At 41.6% G+C, this 17,819-nt stretch overlaps 1 protein-coding gene across 7 annotated transcripts in view; it reads left to right on the plus strand.

The window, feature by feature from the left end:
- Nucleotides 1–17,819, plus strand: part of CADPS (calcium dependent secretion activator) — a 484,463-nt gene that overhangs the window by 404,063 nt on the left and 62,581 nt on the right. For 6 of the 7 annotated variants that reach the window (XM_064576385.1, XM_064576381.1, XM_064576395.1 and 3 more), the window contains 3 exons: nucleotides 3,696–3,843; nucleotides 11,814–11,888; nucleotides 12,769–12,852. In XM_064576385.1, the coding sequence (XP_064432455.1) occupies nucleotides 3,696–3,843; nucleotides 11,814–11,888; nucleotides 12,769–12,852 (307 nt within the window). Of the gene's footprint in view, nucleotides 1–3,695; nucleotides 3,844–10,937; nucleotides 10,953–11,813; nucleotides 11,889–12,768; nucleotides 12,853–17,819 lie in introns of all 7 variants that reach the window. The other variant, XM_064576401.1, reaches the window with a different exon arrangement.

Raw genomic sequence — 17,819 nt, forward strand, 5'->3', positions numbered from 1 at the left:
CTGCCCCACGTCTGTCCCAAACCCCACACGATACGGTAGCCAGTTTTTTCACTTCGCTCCGTGAGAAAAGGACCCATGTCTGTTCTTGTTCTTCTCTGTATCCCTGGTATCTAGCAGCACCTGACATACAATATTTACTTAGAAAGTATGTGTGTAAGGTGTAAGTGTGTGTGTGAGGGGGATGGCTGATGGAGAAAAGAGAAGTATGCACAGTTCTGGAGCCCGGAAACCCGGTACAGGTAGCAGGAAATGAGTACCTTTGCAGAAATGTGAGCAGGATCTCAGCAACATCATTTGTTCCATATACGTGAACTGAGCACATACTCTGTGCCGACTCTGAGTTGTCCTGCCCCAAATCTAACTAGACATCAGTGAGGGGGCAGGAGATGTTAAACATCCATGTGAACTTTCTACAAATTGCCTGCTTTGTGGCCATGGCATATAGGGTCGAGGTGGGAATGCTGCACTTGAAGTTCTCAGGTAGAGTGTTCTGAGAAGGTGAAGAGAAGAAAATGAGAACAATATGCATCCAGTCAACAAAGATTGTTTAGCTTCTCCTACCTGCCAGACACAGTGCTACATTCCTGGTGTGCCATGCCGTGAAGAATGAGAGACCACATCCCTTCCCTCCTGGAGGATCTAGATGTGTTTAAAAGACACAGAGATGGAATTCCTCTGGTTTAACATCATTATCATCACCCTGTCTCTCCCCAGACACACATCCAAGTTCCTTTCCAGTTCATAATCATTCCGTTATTTTTCTTCATTCAAAACAAAAAGAAAAAAAGAAAGCCCACAAGCAGCGCAGGCCACTCCAGATCTCCAGATGTTGTGTAGTTTCGTTGATGGATCAGTTGTGGGTGATGGGGGCTGGGTTTGTCTGGGAGTGATCTGAATTTTATATCTTGGAAGAAGAAAAGAGAAGTAATAACATCAAAACTGGAACCCAAAAGGGCAAAAGAACAATGCAGGTCCAGGCAGGTGAACATCTCAGCAGAAACTGGGGAAGGAGGTACATGCTGGGGGGAGTCTGGGCAGGTGTTTGACGGCACTTCTGGAAGCTCAAAGTCCTGGCAATCCAAATTGTGTGTTTCGTTCTTTTCTTCCTACTCTTAAAACCAAAGGCAGACCTATTGTTCAAGGTCAAGATGTTTCCTTATAATTTTGAATTCTATCATTTCCTATATAGTCTCCATCAGTTTTAGGAAAAGCAACTCTTTTCTTGCAGCCAAACCATTCCACCAAAGACTTCTTATGGGGCAGTTCCCCTGTGGTGAAAAATTCTCTCCTGATCTGTAGTCAGGGCTGCAGCACATTAGAATGAACACTTACTGGCTTCTGATCTGTGCACACAGTTGTACAAAAAAATAGATATGCCCTTCTGAGAAGCCAGTCTTTCGAGTAGGGAGTAGGAAGTGGGGAGTTGATAGGGGAAAAATGGGAAGACATGTGGATGTGAAAGGTAGACAATGACTGTTACCACAAATCTTTGTGGCCAGCCACCTCAAAGAGTGTGAACTCCTCACCAGCAGGGAGTTTATCTTATTTATTTTGAGCCCCTGGCCCTCCCCAGGTCCCAGTATTATGCTTGGCACATAGTAGCTGTTGAGTAACCTCTTATTAACAGAAGCTGATCAACTGCACATTCACACTTGACATCAGATGCTTAAATTTCTTGATGTCCCTTCTAATTACATCCCCAGACAAAAGCAGACAACTGCAAATATAAGTGCAAATATCATCCCCTGACCTCCAGATGCAGAGGGTAAAACATGAAAAAGTCCTTGGATGTTTTAAGACATAGAATCTATGTGACTAGAGCCTAGAATCTATGCTTTCCTCTTTGTGACGGAATAAACGGCCGTCGTTCTAGAAGGACATCACCATAAGGACATTATTTCATAGATGTAAATATACAACATCCAAAGTAAATCAAGCACTCTTCATTTCCAAGTTTCTGGGAAATTTAAATCATTCATCCGATGGACATGACAGAGCCTCTAGTCTAGTCTATACCAGATACTGTGTGCCATCGAAACCCGGCTCCCTAACCCTGTCCTCAAGGACAGTCCGTTGAATTCAGTAACCTCTCCATCCCTGGCATTTTCCTCCCTGGAGCCCTTGCAGTCATACTAATTTTGCATTTGGTTTCCTCTTTTCGCACCCTCCAAGGGCAATACACAGTTCCCCTGTGAAAACAGAAGATGTTTGCTTCATTGTAAGGGAACGATGTAGCACTCCCCTTTCTCCAATTGGGCCGGAACTGGTGTGCCGGCCTCAGAAGATCAGCACAGGGACCTGTCCAACTCAGTCCCCATCAGACCTCCTTTTCACAAGACCAGAAAGGATGTATTTTCAGTGTAGCTTAAAATGATCATCATGATTAGAAAGCTACTTCAATGCACCGAGTCTTTAGAAGCCAAAATACATTTATCTTTAACATGATCATATAATATATAGGAGTGCTTTAAGGGTTTTTTTTTTTTTCTTTTAAGTTTTTTTTCTTAAGAACTAGGCTTCCAACCTTAGAAATTATACTTGGCTTCCCTGCATGCACTCAGGGTGTGTTAGCAAGCTGGCATCCTTTCCTGAGCTAACTAGCTGTGTGGTCCTCCTCTGCACTGTTAGAAAACTGCTACTAATACCTCTTGAAGCAATGCTTTCCTGGTGGCTGCATGATCTCCAGAACCTGACGGCGAACAATGCTGAAAAGATGCATTGGGCGAAAGGAGCTTTAATAAAACCACTTACTAACCAGGTGCTTTTCTTTCAAGACATGGGATGATGTGACCCACTTCTCTAAAACCTTTTAAAATCTAGCTGGTCCCCTTTACAATGCCGATACCAAGGATTAAATCTCACACCTGTATTACCAGCTGGCCGTGTCCGACTAGGTTTTTCCTGTGAGCAGTTAGCACGTTGCTGGGATCATAATTTGACCTATGTCAGAATTATGTCCCATTAAGCTTGCACCATCACACAGTTCTTGAATTGGTAAGTATATTGTGCCATTTTCACTTACTAAAAATATATACTCTTAAAAATATAGAGAGATATATTCTCTGATCGCAGAATAATAGACATTGCCAACAAATGGTGTGGAAGTCCCCTGATACCATTCCTCCTAATTTAACTTTCCTCTCCAAAGGTACCTATCTAATTTTTTTAGTCTTTAAAACCATATAACAACTGGATCTTTTTTTTTACTTCAGTCTCTTTCAAAACCAAAAGGAAAAAAAAAAACAATAAATGTCATTTAAGATTTTTTCCCCACCATGAGATTTTGAAGATTAAAAGCTGCTTTTTTGTTTTTTGTTTTTTTAATGAAGTGATTCAAGGTAGGCAGTTGCCAATGTGAGAGAACTTACATATGCTATAATGCTATAATTGGGTTTTTGTTAATTCATTCATTCTCCTGCAATTAGGGATCTCCATAGCATGTAAACTATAGACAGAAACACGCTGAGCTACAGGTGTTCCGTGTACTGCCGAGAAAGGGAGGGTTTCCGTGGCTGTCTCCGTGAATAGGCCTTCCTTAGTTGGGAAAGTCATTTTTAAAAGAACACATGTGAAGTCATTGTCGATTGAAACTGATTACAGCCTTCAATTTTCTTTTTCACTGACCTCTCAGAAAATGTCTCCTCCACCTGCTGCCATGAATGCTGAATTGGTCTTTTCCTACTTTGTTTTAATAGAACCAGGATTGCATTTGAAGTTAAGCTGCAAAAAACCAGTCGATCAACAGATTTTCGAGTCCCACAGTCAATATGCACCATGTTTAATGTTATGGTTGATGCCAAAGCTCAATCAACAAAACTTTGCAGCATGGAAATGGGCCAAGAGGTAAAAAAAAAAAAAAAAATACAGATTTTTTTTTCCCCCTCCATTGATCATGTAAAAGAAAACTTCACAAATTCCTTCCATCTACACTAGTCTGCTAGTTTCAGAATATCCTTCTAACATGTGTGGATTAAGCTACAGATGAATGTTTGGTATCTGTTTGGTAAGTAAATTTCTAAGGCATGTGCTAATGAGAATGCCAGTCACTTGGAAGTGATTCTTGGCTAGAGTTGGGGTGGCCGTAAAGTTCCTTCAAGTCAAATAACGTGCAATGACCTTATTTATTAGGCTGGTATCTCCAACGGAGCTGTTTGCCAGAGTGCAAGTAATTTTCACATTTGAAGTGCATTTTATCACTTTGAACATCTGGACCACAGGAGGGCTCTCTTTCTTGCATCAAGCAAGCTCCAGGATATATAATGTTTATCACCCTTCTACCCCATCCCCAGCCAGCAGGTTCTGAATTTTTAAGAAATCACAGACTTTCCTATTTCCTTAGATTGAGTTGATTGTGAATCTTCCCTGACCAAAAGGTTAGTCCTTTGCTAAGTTTCCAATTCCAGAGTGGTATTTAAAATGTAAAGGAGAAAGAAGCAGCAACTCGGGCTTGATTAAAGACTATCATGATCATTTTTCTCTGATGGCCTCAAGCCAGCTAGATATTCATATACCAATTTAGAATTAATTCAGAAACATTTCTGGCAACTCTCATGTTGATGCCAATTGGCATAAATTGCTCCTAAATCAGATCTTTCGATACCAGCCTTACATGCTCAGAATTCTTACTAAATTATATTTGCTCCTTGTTCGTTATTTATTTTCTCTTATCGGCACCTTCCATTTTTAAATGTGGGTTGGTGGTATTCTCTTCCTGACAACATCATCTCCAACCTTCTTTCGCCACTAATCAGCTTCCTCAGCCACCTCTGTTAGTACTTGCACCCGACTGACTTTCTTTGGAGGGACATTTGCTCAGGGGTTATGGTCTAGGCACCAGGGGCAAATGCAAGGGGTCCACAGTTCTGTTTCATGGCTCCATGTGCTGCCTTTGAGTGACCCGGAGCAGTGGTTTTCAAGATTTAAGTGAGCATCAGACTCATCTAGAGAGCTTCTCAAAACCCAGATCGTTGGGTCTCACCCCAAGGATTTCTGAGAGGTCCGGGGTGTGGTCTAGGAATTTGCATTTCTAACCCATTCCCCTGGTGATGCTGATGCTGCCGGCTGGTCTGGAGACCACAGGTTGAGAATCATTGGTGTGGAGGCTCAGTGTCCAAAAAGGAGTTAAGATTAGGGCTCACACCTGAAGGACAGCACCCCGAGAAAGGCTCAGGTTGGGGGTTCAGCCACCAGGATTCTTACCCTGGCTGTGCTGCAAATGAGCTGGGCCTTAGTTTTCTCATCCATAAAATGATAACACTATTCTAATTTAATTCAGGCTATTTTGAGTTGCAGTATCAGTTCTTCAAATCCTACCAAGAAGGCCAGCATGTGAAATAACTAAAATGAGAGCTGCTCTGGATAGAGTGAAGGGCAGGGGGGCAAGAAGAGGGGCCCTGTGCTCAAGATACCGTGTTCCTTTCCACCTCTACATTTCTTTGCTGCCCACCTGAAGTCTCTTGGGCTTCACAGAGCCCACTTGAGAAACCCTGCTTTTGGTGATCTCTAATGTTCATTAAGATCCCTTTGAATTCAGACTTTCCAAAATTCTATCCCTCCTGAATTTTTCTCCCCTTGAGCTCTTTTTTAAAAAAATTGAGATGCCATTTGCATGCCATAAAATTCACCCTTTTAAAGTATACAATTCAGTAGTTTTTAGTATATTCACAAAGCTGTGCAACCATCACCACAATCAATTGCAAGACTCTTCCATCACCCTAAAAAGAATCCTGACCTATGAATAATAATTCCCCAACCCTCCCTCCCCAGCCCTGGGCAACCACCACCCTACTTTCTGTCTCTAAGGACTTGCCTATTCTGAGCATTTCATATAAATGGAATCTCATGTGGCCTTTTGTGACTGGTTTTTTCATATGACATCATGTTTTCAAGATTCATGCTGTCACATATATCAGCATTTTGTTCCTTTTTATACTGAATAGTATTTCATTATATGGCTTTACCACATCTTATTTATCAGTTCATCAGTTGATAGACATTTGAGTTGTTTCCACTTTGTAGCTACTCCAAGTAACACTGCCATGAACATTCATGTTCATGTGGACCTATGTTTTCATGTGGACCTATGTATTCATGTGAGCCTATGTTTTCATGTGGACCTATGTTTTCAACTCTCTTGGATATATACCTAGGATTGAACTTGCTGGGTGATATGGTCACTCTATGTTTAACTTTTTGAGGAACTGCCAAACTGTTTTCCAAAGTAGCTGTACTATTTTACATACCCATCAGGAATGTATGAGAAATCCCATTTCTCTACAACTTAGCCAATAGTTCTTATTATCTGTTTTCTTATAGCCACCCTCGTATGTGTACAATAGTATCTCACAGTGGTTTTGATTTGCAGTGATGTCGACCATCTTTTCATGTGTCTGTTGACCATTTGTAAATCTTCTTTGAAGAAATGTCTATTTAAATCCTTTGCCCATTTAAAAAATTAAATTGTCTTTTTATTATTTAGCTGAAAGAGTTCTTTATATATTCTGGATACTAAACCATTATCAATATGATTTGCAACTATGTTCTCCCATTCTGCCAGTTGTCTTTTTCACTTTCTTGGTAGTATCCCTTAAAACACAATCATTTTTTTTAGTTTGATGGAGTCCAGTCTATCTCTCTCCCCTTGGAGTTTCCCGAGATGTCCTTTTCAACTGAGTTTCACAAGGCTGACAGCATTCTAGGATGAAGAAGGATTGTGTTGCACTAGGACTGGCCTCCTTTCCCCTCAGCAGCTCTTACAGTCCCTCTTCAAATTGACTCAATTGTGGCCATATTTAAAGAACTCCCACATACCTAGTCAGATACTAAGCAATCTTTCCAAACAAGCCAAGTCATTCTGATCTTAACTTCTTTCTTTTTGAACTGGGGTTTGGAGAGAGTAGTGGGAGTTGGGTGGCAAGGGTTATTGTCACAGCCCCACTGAAAATTTGATAAAATTTAGGGAACCAGTGCCCAGGAGAAAAAAATACTTTCCCACAATTTTGCATTTCAGGTGACCTATGGACCTTGTTAAGTTGGAGATATATGATGAAAAATAGCAATTTGATTTTGTCACAAGGGGATCCTGCTCTTTTCTTTACCACTGATCACTTCAGTGCTACAGTAGAATGACCTTGGCTTAAACTTGGGGTCATGGTTTTCTAGAAGAACAGGTTGTCTAGTGGCTTAAGAAGTACATATTATGGAGCCCATACCTTAGCTGCCAAACTCTGTGACCTTCAGCAAGTCCTTACTCTTACAACTTTACTGTCATCATTTGTCACTTGAGAGATACAGCAGGTGACACCCAACCTTTGAGAGATATGGAGCTTGTTGAAACTAAGGATAAACCTCCCTCACTTCTGGATGTCAGATTAGAACATTGTCTTGGATATGCCCAAATAGTAACATTTTTGAGGCTAAGTAGCAATGCCTACTTCTTTCTGGACATTGTTCTATTTGATAAAGTAGAAAACACTTCATGTATCCCCTCCAAATAATTCAATTTTCTGCTTTTTTTTTTAACTAAAACAATAACCAAGGCTGATAAACATTTCTCATTTTTCCTGAGCCCCCATACCCCTCCTCCCAGACCAAATGAGCTTTATTAAAGACTCATCCAATACTGTATTCTAGTCTGTGGCTCTTATCCTAAGACTGCCAGTTTCTCAAGCCATGCTAGAGAGACCCCGCTATGCCATTTCTCCTTAGCATAATTGAATCAGAAATACCTGTGTGACCAACTCATGGAAACAGAGGCCTCTGCTGACCTTAGAATACCAAATGACTGAGAATAGTAAGAGTCAGAACGAAGCCAGACATCATTTTCTGCAAATATATACTTCCTTTGAGGGACCTTGCTAGCTGTGACCTTGAATAGAACTTCAGTGGGAAGTCTCATGCAAATGGTCTCTTCTTAATTTTTCTTACTTTGCAGAATGGGGATATTCATCTCCAAAGTCAACTGAATTGTAAAAATGAGATTGGCCAAGGATGACTGGAAATTGGGAGAATAGGTAGCAGTTCGATGCTTTTGCATAGTTTTCACTTTGTGAGTATGAATATTAAGCTCACATGTAGATCTAGTTATAGTACCTGCTTCCACCTGGATTCCAACTCTCTCAAAGTGTTTTAGACTAGTGACTGGCCAGGTGATACAATATTCTCCCATCTTAAGATCACTTCCTGAATTTCATCACCAGGGTAAAGTCTCATCTAAAGGCAGCTATTGAAACATTTGTTAATCACACTTTTCCATCTTAAATATTTATTTTTTCATTAAAATTTGCAAAGCACCAATAGAGAGGAAATTGTGTATTAGTTTTTTGCTTGGTCTAGTGTGTTTTCATCTCATTTCCAAGGTCAGATGGTCTTAACAGAGAGACAACATACACACAATCTGTTCCATGACAAGGCAAAATGTGCAGTGCAGGAAGTCAAGTGGAATGATTTTTACAAAGTGATTGTGAATTTGCCGCAGCTCAGCTCATCAGAAGCAGAAGTGAACTCCCAGACTTTCCATACCATTGAAGATTAGCAGTTCCCTTGCTATTATCATGATCTAGTGCCCCAGAATATAATTTATGTGTATTATTATTATTATTATTATTATTATTATTATTATTATTACCACCACTACTACCACTAGGGTCAGGCCAATCCAGTGACACCCAGAGAGGGAACTGGAAAATGCAAAAATAGGAAGGATTCCTCTTTGTACCCATATTGAGATGCAGATGGAATTAGATAGTCCAGACGGACTGCAAGAGACTTGTGACAAGATTATCTTATTGGGGGAATGCTACCTAAAAGATGCCCCGGTAGTGTTTATACCCCTTCATAGAGCTTCACGTGTGCATGGAACAAATAATCTCCCCAGAAAGAGCATAATGAAGGTCGAGTGCTCACTATTGCCCCAGAAAAGCTAGTTAATCAAATGAGTCTCAGGAGACTCTGGTAAAAGAAATTCGTGCATTTTGTACTTCCTCACATAGGAATGGGGACTGCTTTGGTGTATACTACTTTAATGCATGATAAACAGAGTGGATGTTACCCTGCTGAACGATCTTTCCCAAAGTAGGTTTTATTTAATTCAGATTATAATTTACATACAACAGAATATATATAGATTTTACATGAGTGTAGAGAAATGTCAACACGCATGTAACCACTATGCTAACCAGTTAATGATAATAGTAGTAATACCGCTATGTAGTGCTTCTCAGTCTCTATACCATATTTCCATGCATTGTTTCACTACTGTGTTAGGTGAATATGATTCCTGTATTCACAGGGGTCATTCTTAGTCCCACTGAGGAGAGGAGGAAATAGACCAGCAGAGAATGACATGTTCAAATTTCCTCTGGAAGTAAGAGGCAGAATAATCATATCAAAACACTCTTTTCACAACAGAAAAAAAGAAATGTGAACAGGAGTGGAGAGAATCATATTTGTTTAGAGTGAAGAGACAGTGGGACTCTCTGTGGGGAGGTCAGGGCCAAGTTTGGCATGGAAAAATTGAAGGCGGGAAGAGGGTCCCATCGACCCACTACATCTCCATATCCTTCAGTTTGGACTCCTTCCAGAATGAAAAGGTTTGAGGTTCCCCCCACTTGTGAAGAGAAAACTTATTTGATTTTCAAGAAAGAGTAACGTTACTAACACCTCAGACCAAGAGCCTGTATCTTTCTTCATGTGTGGAAAACAACTGCTCTTGGCTCTGCTTGCCATTTCACCCAAGTTTTTCAAGAGAATGTCTCTATTCTCAGTGATGTTCTTTGCTTGGTTAGATGCCCCTCGTTTAATATTTCAGATTGTATTATTTTGCCTACAACTTGCTTTTCTGAGTTAGTTGAATCCCATAATTAATTTAATAAATGTGAATCATTTATAGTAATCCAAAGAAAATCAAGCAGAGTGAGGCAGTCACATGAGGAGGAAAGTAAGCATGTGATACTGGATCTTATCTCAAGACCTAAAAATGAATTTGGAGCCCTGTCAATATTCCTGAATTCTTTTGCTCTGACATCTTTCTTTGTGTTTCTAGCACAGAATTCTGCAGATAGTTTTTGCATTTAGCTTCAGGTTTATGCCACTTACTAGTAAATCCCTTCGTGAAGCTCGCAGTAGAGCCAACGTGGGTTCTGATTCATCAGGACTACACAACATGGACCATTTGGTTTATTGTTTTTCCTCTAATCAACTGAAAGGGAACTAAAATGGGAAGATGGAGCATTAAGACCATATCTTCTTACCCTTAGCTTCTGCTTTATGAACTTGAACAAATAATATTTGAATTGCAGTTATAGTTGACAAGATGTTTTCACATCTGATCCTCACTCGATCTTCATAATGGATCTATGAGGCTGAGAACAGGACCACCAGGAAATGGTTTTTAAATAATAATAATAATAAGTAATAAGATAATAATAATAATAAGTAATAAGATAATAATAATAATGATAATAATAATAATAATAGAAGAACAGAGCTGCTAAATATCTTTAAACAGGGTTTGCTTCATTCTCTTTCCAAAAGCAGTATTTGTACTGGCTTCCCTTTCCACCCCACCCATTGGTCCTGAGTGGTTAGTAGTAGTATCTGTTTTTTTACAGATGAGGAAACTGAACTATATTTTCGTAGGCGACCTGACTTCCTAACTTTGCACTGGGACTTTATCCAGGTCTCACAATTACAAGCGAAATTCCCCTGTGACTTTTACTGAATTAACTTAATTCACATCCCTTTACTCACTTTCATTAATTCTGATTGCCAGTTATCAGAATATCAACCCACATTCCCATGGCTTATTATTTCTGTATGTTTTCATAGCTTTTTGAATGGTTTGTTTAATTTTCATTTTCTCATGTGTCTTTTTGTCCTAATTTTTATTTGCACTGTTCCTTTTTTTTTCTATTCCTAATTAATCATCCTTCTGAAAGTTTGCTAAAAAGTGGGTAAGTGCATTTTCCTTTCCAAATAGCAATGTCTTGCATTGTTATTTTTTATTAAGGAATACAGAATAATTCAAATGGATACTAAAATGATCTAATAAATGTCAAGGAACTGGCATACAGTATTTTCTGTTGAAATCGCTTTTCCTCTTTTCCTGGCATTTACAGCAGATTTTTGTTTGTGTGGGGGTTTGTTTTTGAATTACTATTTAAATTTAATCGACAGCAGCCTTTAGAGAAATTGAAAAATTTAACAGGAGTCTTAGTGGAGGCTCTAAACCTGCGTCTGCTTTTCCATGAATAGAGAAAATGAGTGGCTGCTACAGGGGTTCAGAAAATGACACTTTGCCTTGGTACTCAGTCAACATCTAGAGATAGAACTAGTGGGCTCTGGGGCATGAACCCAAAGTATCAGAGGGTTTCAGAACAGTTTTTGCAAAATCAGCCACAGTGGTCTTGGTCAAATTCTGAGCCACAACCCCCAGCAGTTTTCCAAAGAGAAGTTTTCATCCCCTGTATTAAATTATTGTGATACCTTGTTTTGTAAGTTCCAGACCCACACACTGCTAGGCCATGAAGCCATCCATGCATGCTATTTGTAATCGTGTGTATGTATCTACACATATCAAAGCCATCAAAAGCTTTGGGTGAGGAACCATGTGCCTGGTAACTTTTTTAAGAGCTTCAGATCTCTCTTTATCAAAGACCTGGAGTCAGAATCTTACAGCTGCTTCTGGGAGTATGGAAATAAACTGGGTCTGCAGGCCAGGCTTTATTTATAAATTGTGTTGTCTAAAAATTACTGACGGATGCAGTGCCATCACCTCCCCAACATGCTAATATTTGTCTTTCTGTGTTCTTTAGCATCAATACCATTCAAAAATAGATGAACTAATTGAAGAAACTGTTAAAGAAATGATAACACTCTTGGTTGCAAAGGTAACCTTCAGCTTCAGGTGAAATGTTTCATTGTGAACATCGCTTTGTTATATCTGCATTTCCATTAAAATGTAACACGTTAAAAAGTTGAGCTGGATACTTGTATCTCTCAGGAAATAAGATCGTACGTCACCCAGGCTCAGAATGATTTTTTCTGATGATTGCGAGCCGTGTGAAGATCAATCGATGAAGTGGCATGTGTTAACTTAATAAGAAATTGTCCCCAGACGTTGCACTAGGTTATGTGGAAAATGTTTGTTTTGTTTTTCAGCCCTGACAAAGTTAGATTTTAGAAACAGAAAGTTAAACGGTAATAAGGAATTCTGCCATCCTGAAAACCCCCTCTCCCCTCGTTTCGCATGCAGCGAGAGTCATAATAAAACATAAAAGTCAGATAAAGCTATTTCAGTCACCCTCATGAATTATAGAATTTTAACTAAGTAATGCTGAATGGGAAGACATTTATATTTGCCAGTGCTAAACTTCTGTTTCCCCCAAATTACTGATAAAATACAAATAAAAATAGATTGGATTAAATGTAGTGCTAATATGTAACGTAAAAACTGCTTTGCACAGTTTTGGATTTTGAAAAGTGCATTTAATATTATCGCATGCTGTATGCAACTCAATAATATTTTGTCACTTTATACTTCTGTAACACTCTATATTTGCAATCACATAATAATGAAGAGAAAGCCGGATAAGTCAAATATTTCTGTGTGAAAGCATCTATTCCTTTCCCCAAAAGCGGGAATCAAATAATAGAAGGCAAAACCGAGCGAGGTCATTGCTAGTCTCTGTGTGATTGGGGAATGTTGCTCCTTGGTGTGAACAATTAGAGTTTGAAATAATAATTCTTCTTTTTTTGCTGTTTTACTAGTTTGTTACTATCTTGGAAGGAGTACTGGCAAAATTATCCAGATATGACGAAGGGACTTTGTTTTCTTCTTTTTTGTCATTTACCGTAAGTAAAGAGCTTCTTTCTTCCTGGTTTTCATTTTAGTTTTGGTTTGGGTTTGGGTTTAAGGGCGAGGTGCCAATGTGTCACTTTGGTTTGGGTTATAAGTATATTAATTGAGGTCAACTGCCAATGTATAATAACATTAGAAGAATAAGCAGGACATTTCACAACAGCAGGTAATCCAAAATCATTTCTATTTCACTTGTGAATATCCAGTATGTATGTATATATATGTATGTACACACACACACACATATGTCTCTATACGTATGTATCCAAAAGAGAGTTGTTGGCCTGAGCCCAAGTTAGCTATCTCAGACAAATCACTTCCTGTTTCTGGGCTACCATTTCCCCATCTGTAAATGAAGAAAATTAATTTCAAAGGTTGCAAATAGAGACCTTCAGATCAGACAGAGCTTTTAAATATGTTTTATTTGGTCCTCACTGTGTCAGGTACACTTTTCTTAATTGAATTAGTTGCCTTCATTTAAAAATCCGGAGAATTCACAGGGATGTCCATATTCCAGGCTTTATTCATAAAGGGCACAGTTAGCAGCTCTGGGCCTGCATACATGCATAGCAACCGTCTGCTGGAGCCAAGTCACAGTGGTCCCCATTGACCAGACATGTGTTTGCCAGTTTCCTATAGTGTCCTCCTGGCGATTTTGCTCATTCATATACCTGCCTGGGCTTGGGAACACCGGAGTTTACAACATCTGGAGCAGATGACCGAATCTGTACAAATTGTGAGGGGCTCTAATTCTGTGGCAGAATTAGAAGCGAGTTTGGTTGTGGGCAGAAGCCAGCCTAATTCTCTGTAGGCAAATGACCAAAGGAGATGGTCACTGGAAATGGGCTGCTTTGGGGGCCTGGTTCTCCCACCCTTCTTGTGCTCATTTCCTATGACAGCTGCATCTTGTCCTGCCATTTCTGATAGCAGGGTTTTTGCTGGCTCTGAGACTAGCTGTTTTCCTCTGACAATGCCATAGGAAAGGCAGTCAGCTTAAGTCCTATTATCTCTGGATCTTTAAAACAGCCTTAATGTAGGAAGAATCTCCTAGAAAGGAACAGAATGCCGAGACGAGGCCCAGCACAGGCTAGGGGGTAGCACATCATCATCTTTGGAATCTAGCAGAATCAGGTTCAAATCCCATTGCCAATACTCACCAGCTGTGTGATCTTCAGTAGCTGTCTCAGTCTCTCTCAGCCAAAGCTTTGCTTTGGTTTTGGTTTTGGCTTTGGGGAGGGGTGCTGTTGCGTAATTTTGGCTTCGGTTTGTACACACTCGTGTTAATTGTGGTCAACTACCACGATGTATGGGAGTGAGGAGTGGATAAGGTCTTCTCTGAGTTGTTGTGAAGATAATAATGTAAGTGAAAGCGCATGGCATAGTCCTCGCACAAAGTAGGCCTCAGTAAATGGTGGTTATCATTAATGAAAGATAATCAACATGATTATTATATAGCGCAAACACACATGCACACAAGTTCTCCCAGAATATGCCTTCCATTGGTATTTCCCATGCGTTAGATTTTCTGGGAATTAAGGGAAATGTAGACAAAAAACATTTAAAACAATTCTAGATAGCATCCATGTATCCACATACCCAGCTTGTTTTAATATGCAGCTCTAAACTTCCAGATATAAGGAATGAACTCAGCCCCAGAAGTGTGACGGCCCTAGTCCCTGGAATTTAGTGGTAAATGTGGGGTAGACGATGGCGACAATAAGAAATCTATCCTGTAGCTCTCTATAGAACCACCCATAATTTGTCCCAGCTGATAGGATATCTATCCAGCCACTCCTTTGACAGACAAAGAAACCAAGGCCCAGAGAGGGGAAGTAATGTGTCCAAGGTCACACAGCAATCCACGTCTCCTGCCAGCTTCCCCCACCATTGAACAGCTTCCTGGAAAGAGTGGGATTCAGCTGGCAGTTGCCTAGCACTGGAAGTCGGATGGGCAGATGAGTGGGGAAGATCCATAAAGAAGAATTCGGGGCACATGAGTGGGAAATACTAGATAATCTTTCATTCCTCAGTGAAGTCATGGAAATGGTGAAAAGAGGCAGAATTAACTGCAGCATTTCTGGAAAACATTCCCCTGACACCCACAAAAGATATCACTTTCTTCGAGTCTTCATTTTGAGCAAGTGTTTTCACTGCGCTGGACTTGAACGAGTGCAAACCAGGAAAGCCCCTCTGCTTTTTTATAGAGCAGAATTCAGTCCACCCAGGGCTCCACCCTCATGACTGACTTCCCAGTAGAACTAGTGGAAGGGGGTCCCATAGCAGCAGTACGAGGACGCTGTACCAGGGGGATTCTCACAGGAGGGTGAGAAACAAAGACCTAGCATAGCCTAGGCAGGAGTTTTCAAGCTGAAATTTTCATGCTCTCATCTCTTTTCTGAGACATTTTGCAGCCTCACAGCATGTCTAGTGAAGTCCCCGTAACTGCAGAACACTTCAGTGCCTGTTGCTGGGCCTGTAACTTCCCTTCCTTAGTGACACTTCTCCCACACACTTGGCCATCCCACGGCCAAAAGCACCCACTTATCATTTGCAGCCTCTGTTCTCATCTCCTGCTGGTATTCCAGCGTTGGAGAACGCGAGCTGTGCTTAGAGGTGGCAGGAATATCTATCTCCGCACGTGGATTCTGAGCTCCTGCCCAAATCTCAATGGGCCTTTGAAGACTTCCTGCAGCCCAGTTGTAGTAATCACGCCAGAGTGGAGTGGAGGCGAGAGCAGAGGGTTGAGCAGGGGCAGCGGGCATTGTGGAAAGAGCCTGGAAATGAATGAGGCGAGAGCCAGCTGTGAGTCCCGGGACTCTGGACAAAGGCAGAGAGGTGGTGCCGGCACCCTGGCAGGATTTCCTTAACTCTGCTCCCGTTTCTGATTCAATTCTTCAAGTATTACTGTGCACTTACCACGTCCCCACCTCAGCAGGGCTGCCAAGTATGAGCCATGTGCTGTGCCCCCCAGAAAGCTGACAAGTATCGACAAATATACCACCCTTTCCCCCCTCTTTCTCCCGCTGAGCGCCTCCTTTCCTGGGTGGGCTTGATTTCATGGTCCAAGCCAGACATTTTGGAAAACGTCTGCAGTGGCACGGAGCAGGCAGGAATATTTATTTCTCGTCTCCATCTGCATTGCTTCCTCTCTTGGAGAGGAGCTGGGGGGAGGAGGGAGGAGGAGATGTGGCTTCTTCGTGCCAGCCCGAGAGGCATCCAGGCACACCCCTCCTCTCTTCCCTCCCCAGCCTCAGCAGCAGGAGCAGCCTGGGATTTCTGGAGGCAGGCGCCTTTCGAACTTTGGAAAGATCAGCCCAGTTGGAAGTCGCAATTAGCAACTATCCGCCCATTTCCCCTGACTGCAAGATGTGCTTTTGTGTGGGTTGCCTGCTTGGAAGGGTCCTTGTCTGGTGGGTAGCCTCACACTGTTCTTTTAGGAGGCCAGGAAGGGGGACAAGCAGGTACCTAGGTCTCTCTCCGAACAAATTAAAATCCTTTCCTTGGTCCTATCCAGGTGTTAACAAATATGCTAGTTCTGGAATCCACTCATTCTTTCATTCACTCATTCATTCATTCACCCAGCATGTATTTACCAGGCACCTATGTGTCATGCATTGTGCTAGTTGCTGGGAACACAGCAGTGAGCAAGGAAGACATGTTCTCTGTCCTTTTGGAGCTTACATTTAGGAAAAGAGACAATAAAAAAGGAAAGAAAATTAAAGGGGGGGAGAGTGCTATACAGGCCACAAACTGGAAAGAAAGGGAGAGAAAGAGAGAAAGGAGATGGGGGTAGAGTTGCTGCAGCAAGGATGGTCACGGAAGGTCTCTGAGGAGGAGGGATGTGGGCTGAAACTAAGGGGGGGGTCAGCCATGGCTGGAAAAGAGGGGAGAATCTTCTAGATGGAACAGCAATTGCAATGACCAGGAGGCAGGAAAGTAGGAGGCATTTTTGTAGGATATTTTGGAAGGAACATGGACAGGATTTAGAGACTGAGCACATGTTGGGGGTGGAGACTCGATTGAAGGGGGCACCATGGAAGGCCCCTGCGCGGGGAGGTCTTGAAGAGCTCCTCTGCATCAGATGAGTCCTGACAGCCAGTGGTGTACAGCAGAAAGACAGCCGGGGGGCGGGGGGGAGACCTGGGATGGGGTCCCAGCCCTGCCCCTCACCTGGGAGCTCTGTGACCTGGAACAGAGAACCACACTTGGCTTTTCATTCCCTTTGGCGTAATACGATGATGGTTTTATTAGATGAATTCAGAAGTCTAAAATAGTGACAGGAGCAACCGCTCCTGTTCTTTAAGCACTTGCTAAGTGCCTGGCACAGGGCTAAGTGCTTTAAATACATTTTTCTCATTGCATCCTCTGAACACTGCCATTCCAGCAATGCTCTTGTGCAGAAGATCAGATTGAGGCTCGGAGAGGTTAAGCCCTCCAGCTTGACCAGTGTACTCTCTCCCATTAAACTCTGGAGCCTCCAAGGAGGAGTGACGATGTTGAAGGGGCCCACACCCACTCCCCTAGCAGAGAGAATGATTACCTCAAATCCTCTGAAGGCCCCTAGAATTCACTCAAGATTCCTCCATCAAGCCAGTCCATTTGAGATGGTCACGATGAAAATGGAAGCCACGCAGGACAGGCAGGATAAAGCCCCATTCAGAGCTGCCAGGGGACTAAACTCCACCCTATGTCCAATCTCCTAGGTCTCAAATCACCCATATTCACCCTTTCTTTCCATTTGCTAGCATTTTAATTGTTTGCCACTTAGAAATGAAACAAAGTAGACATGCTTCTTCCTGCTAGAATCTAAGACCAGGGCTGGTGTTAAGTGCAGATCAACCAGCAGCATAGACTGCTTTTATGCAGAGCTCTTGTTGTCATGCCAAAGAACAAGACTGCCACTTTGGTCAAAAGCCAGAACTGGATCAAAGGAATTCACTTCTGTCCCCAGAACATTGTG

The sequence above is a fragment of the Mirounga angustirostris genome, unplaced genomic scaffold (assembly GCF_029215605.1).
Source record: "Mirounga angustirostris isolate CCGP_5_RB_7025 unplaced genomic scaffold, mMirAng1.0.hap1 SCAF_1, whole genome shotgun sequence".
NCBI classification, from domain to species: domain Eukaryota; kingdom Metazoa; phylum Chordata; class Mammalia; order Carnivora; family Phocidae; genus Mirounga; species Mirounga angustirostris.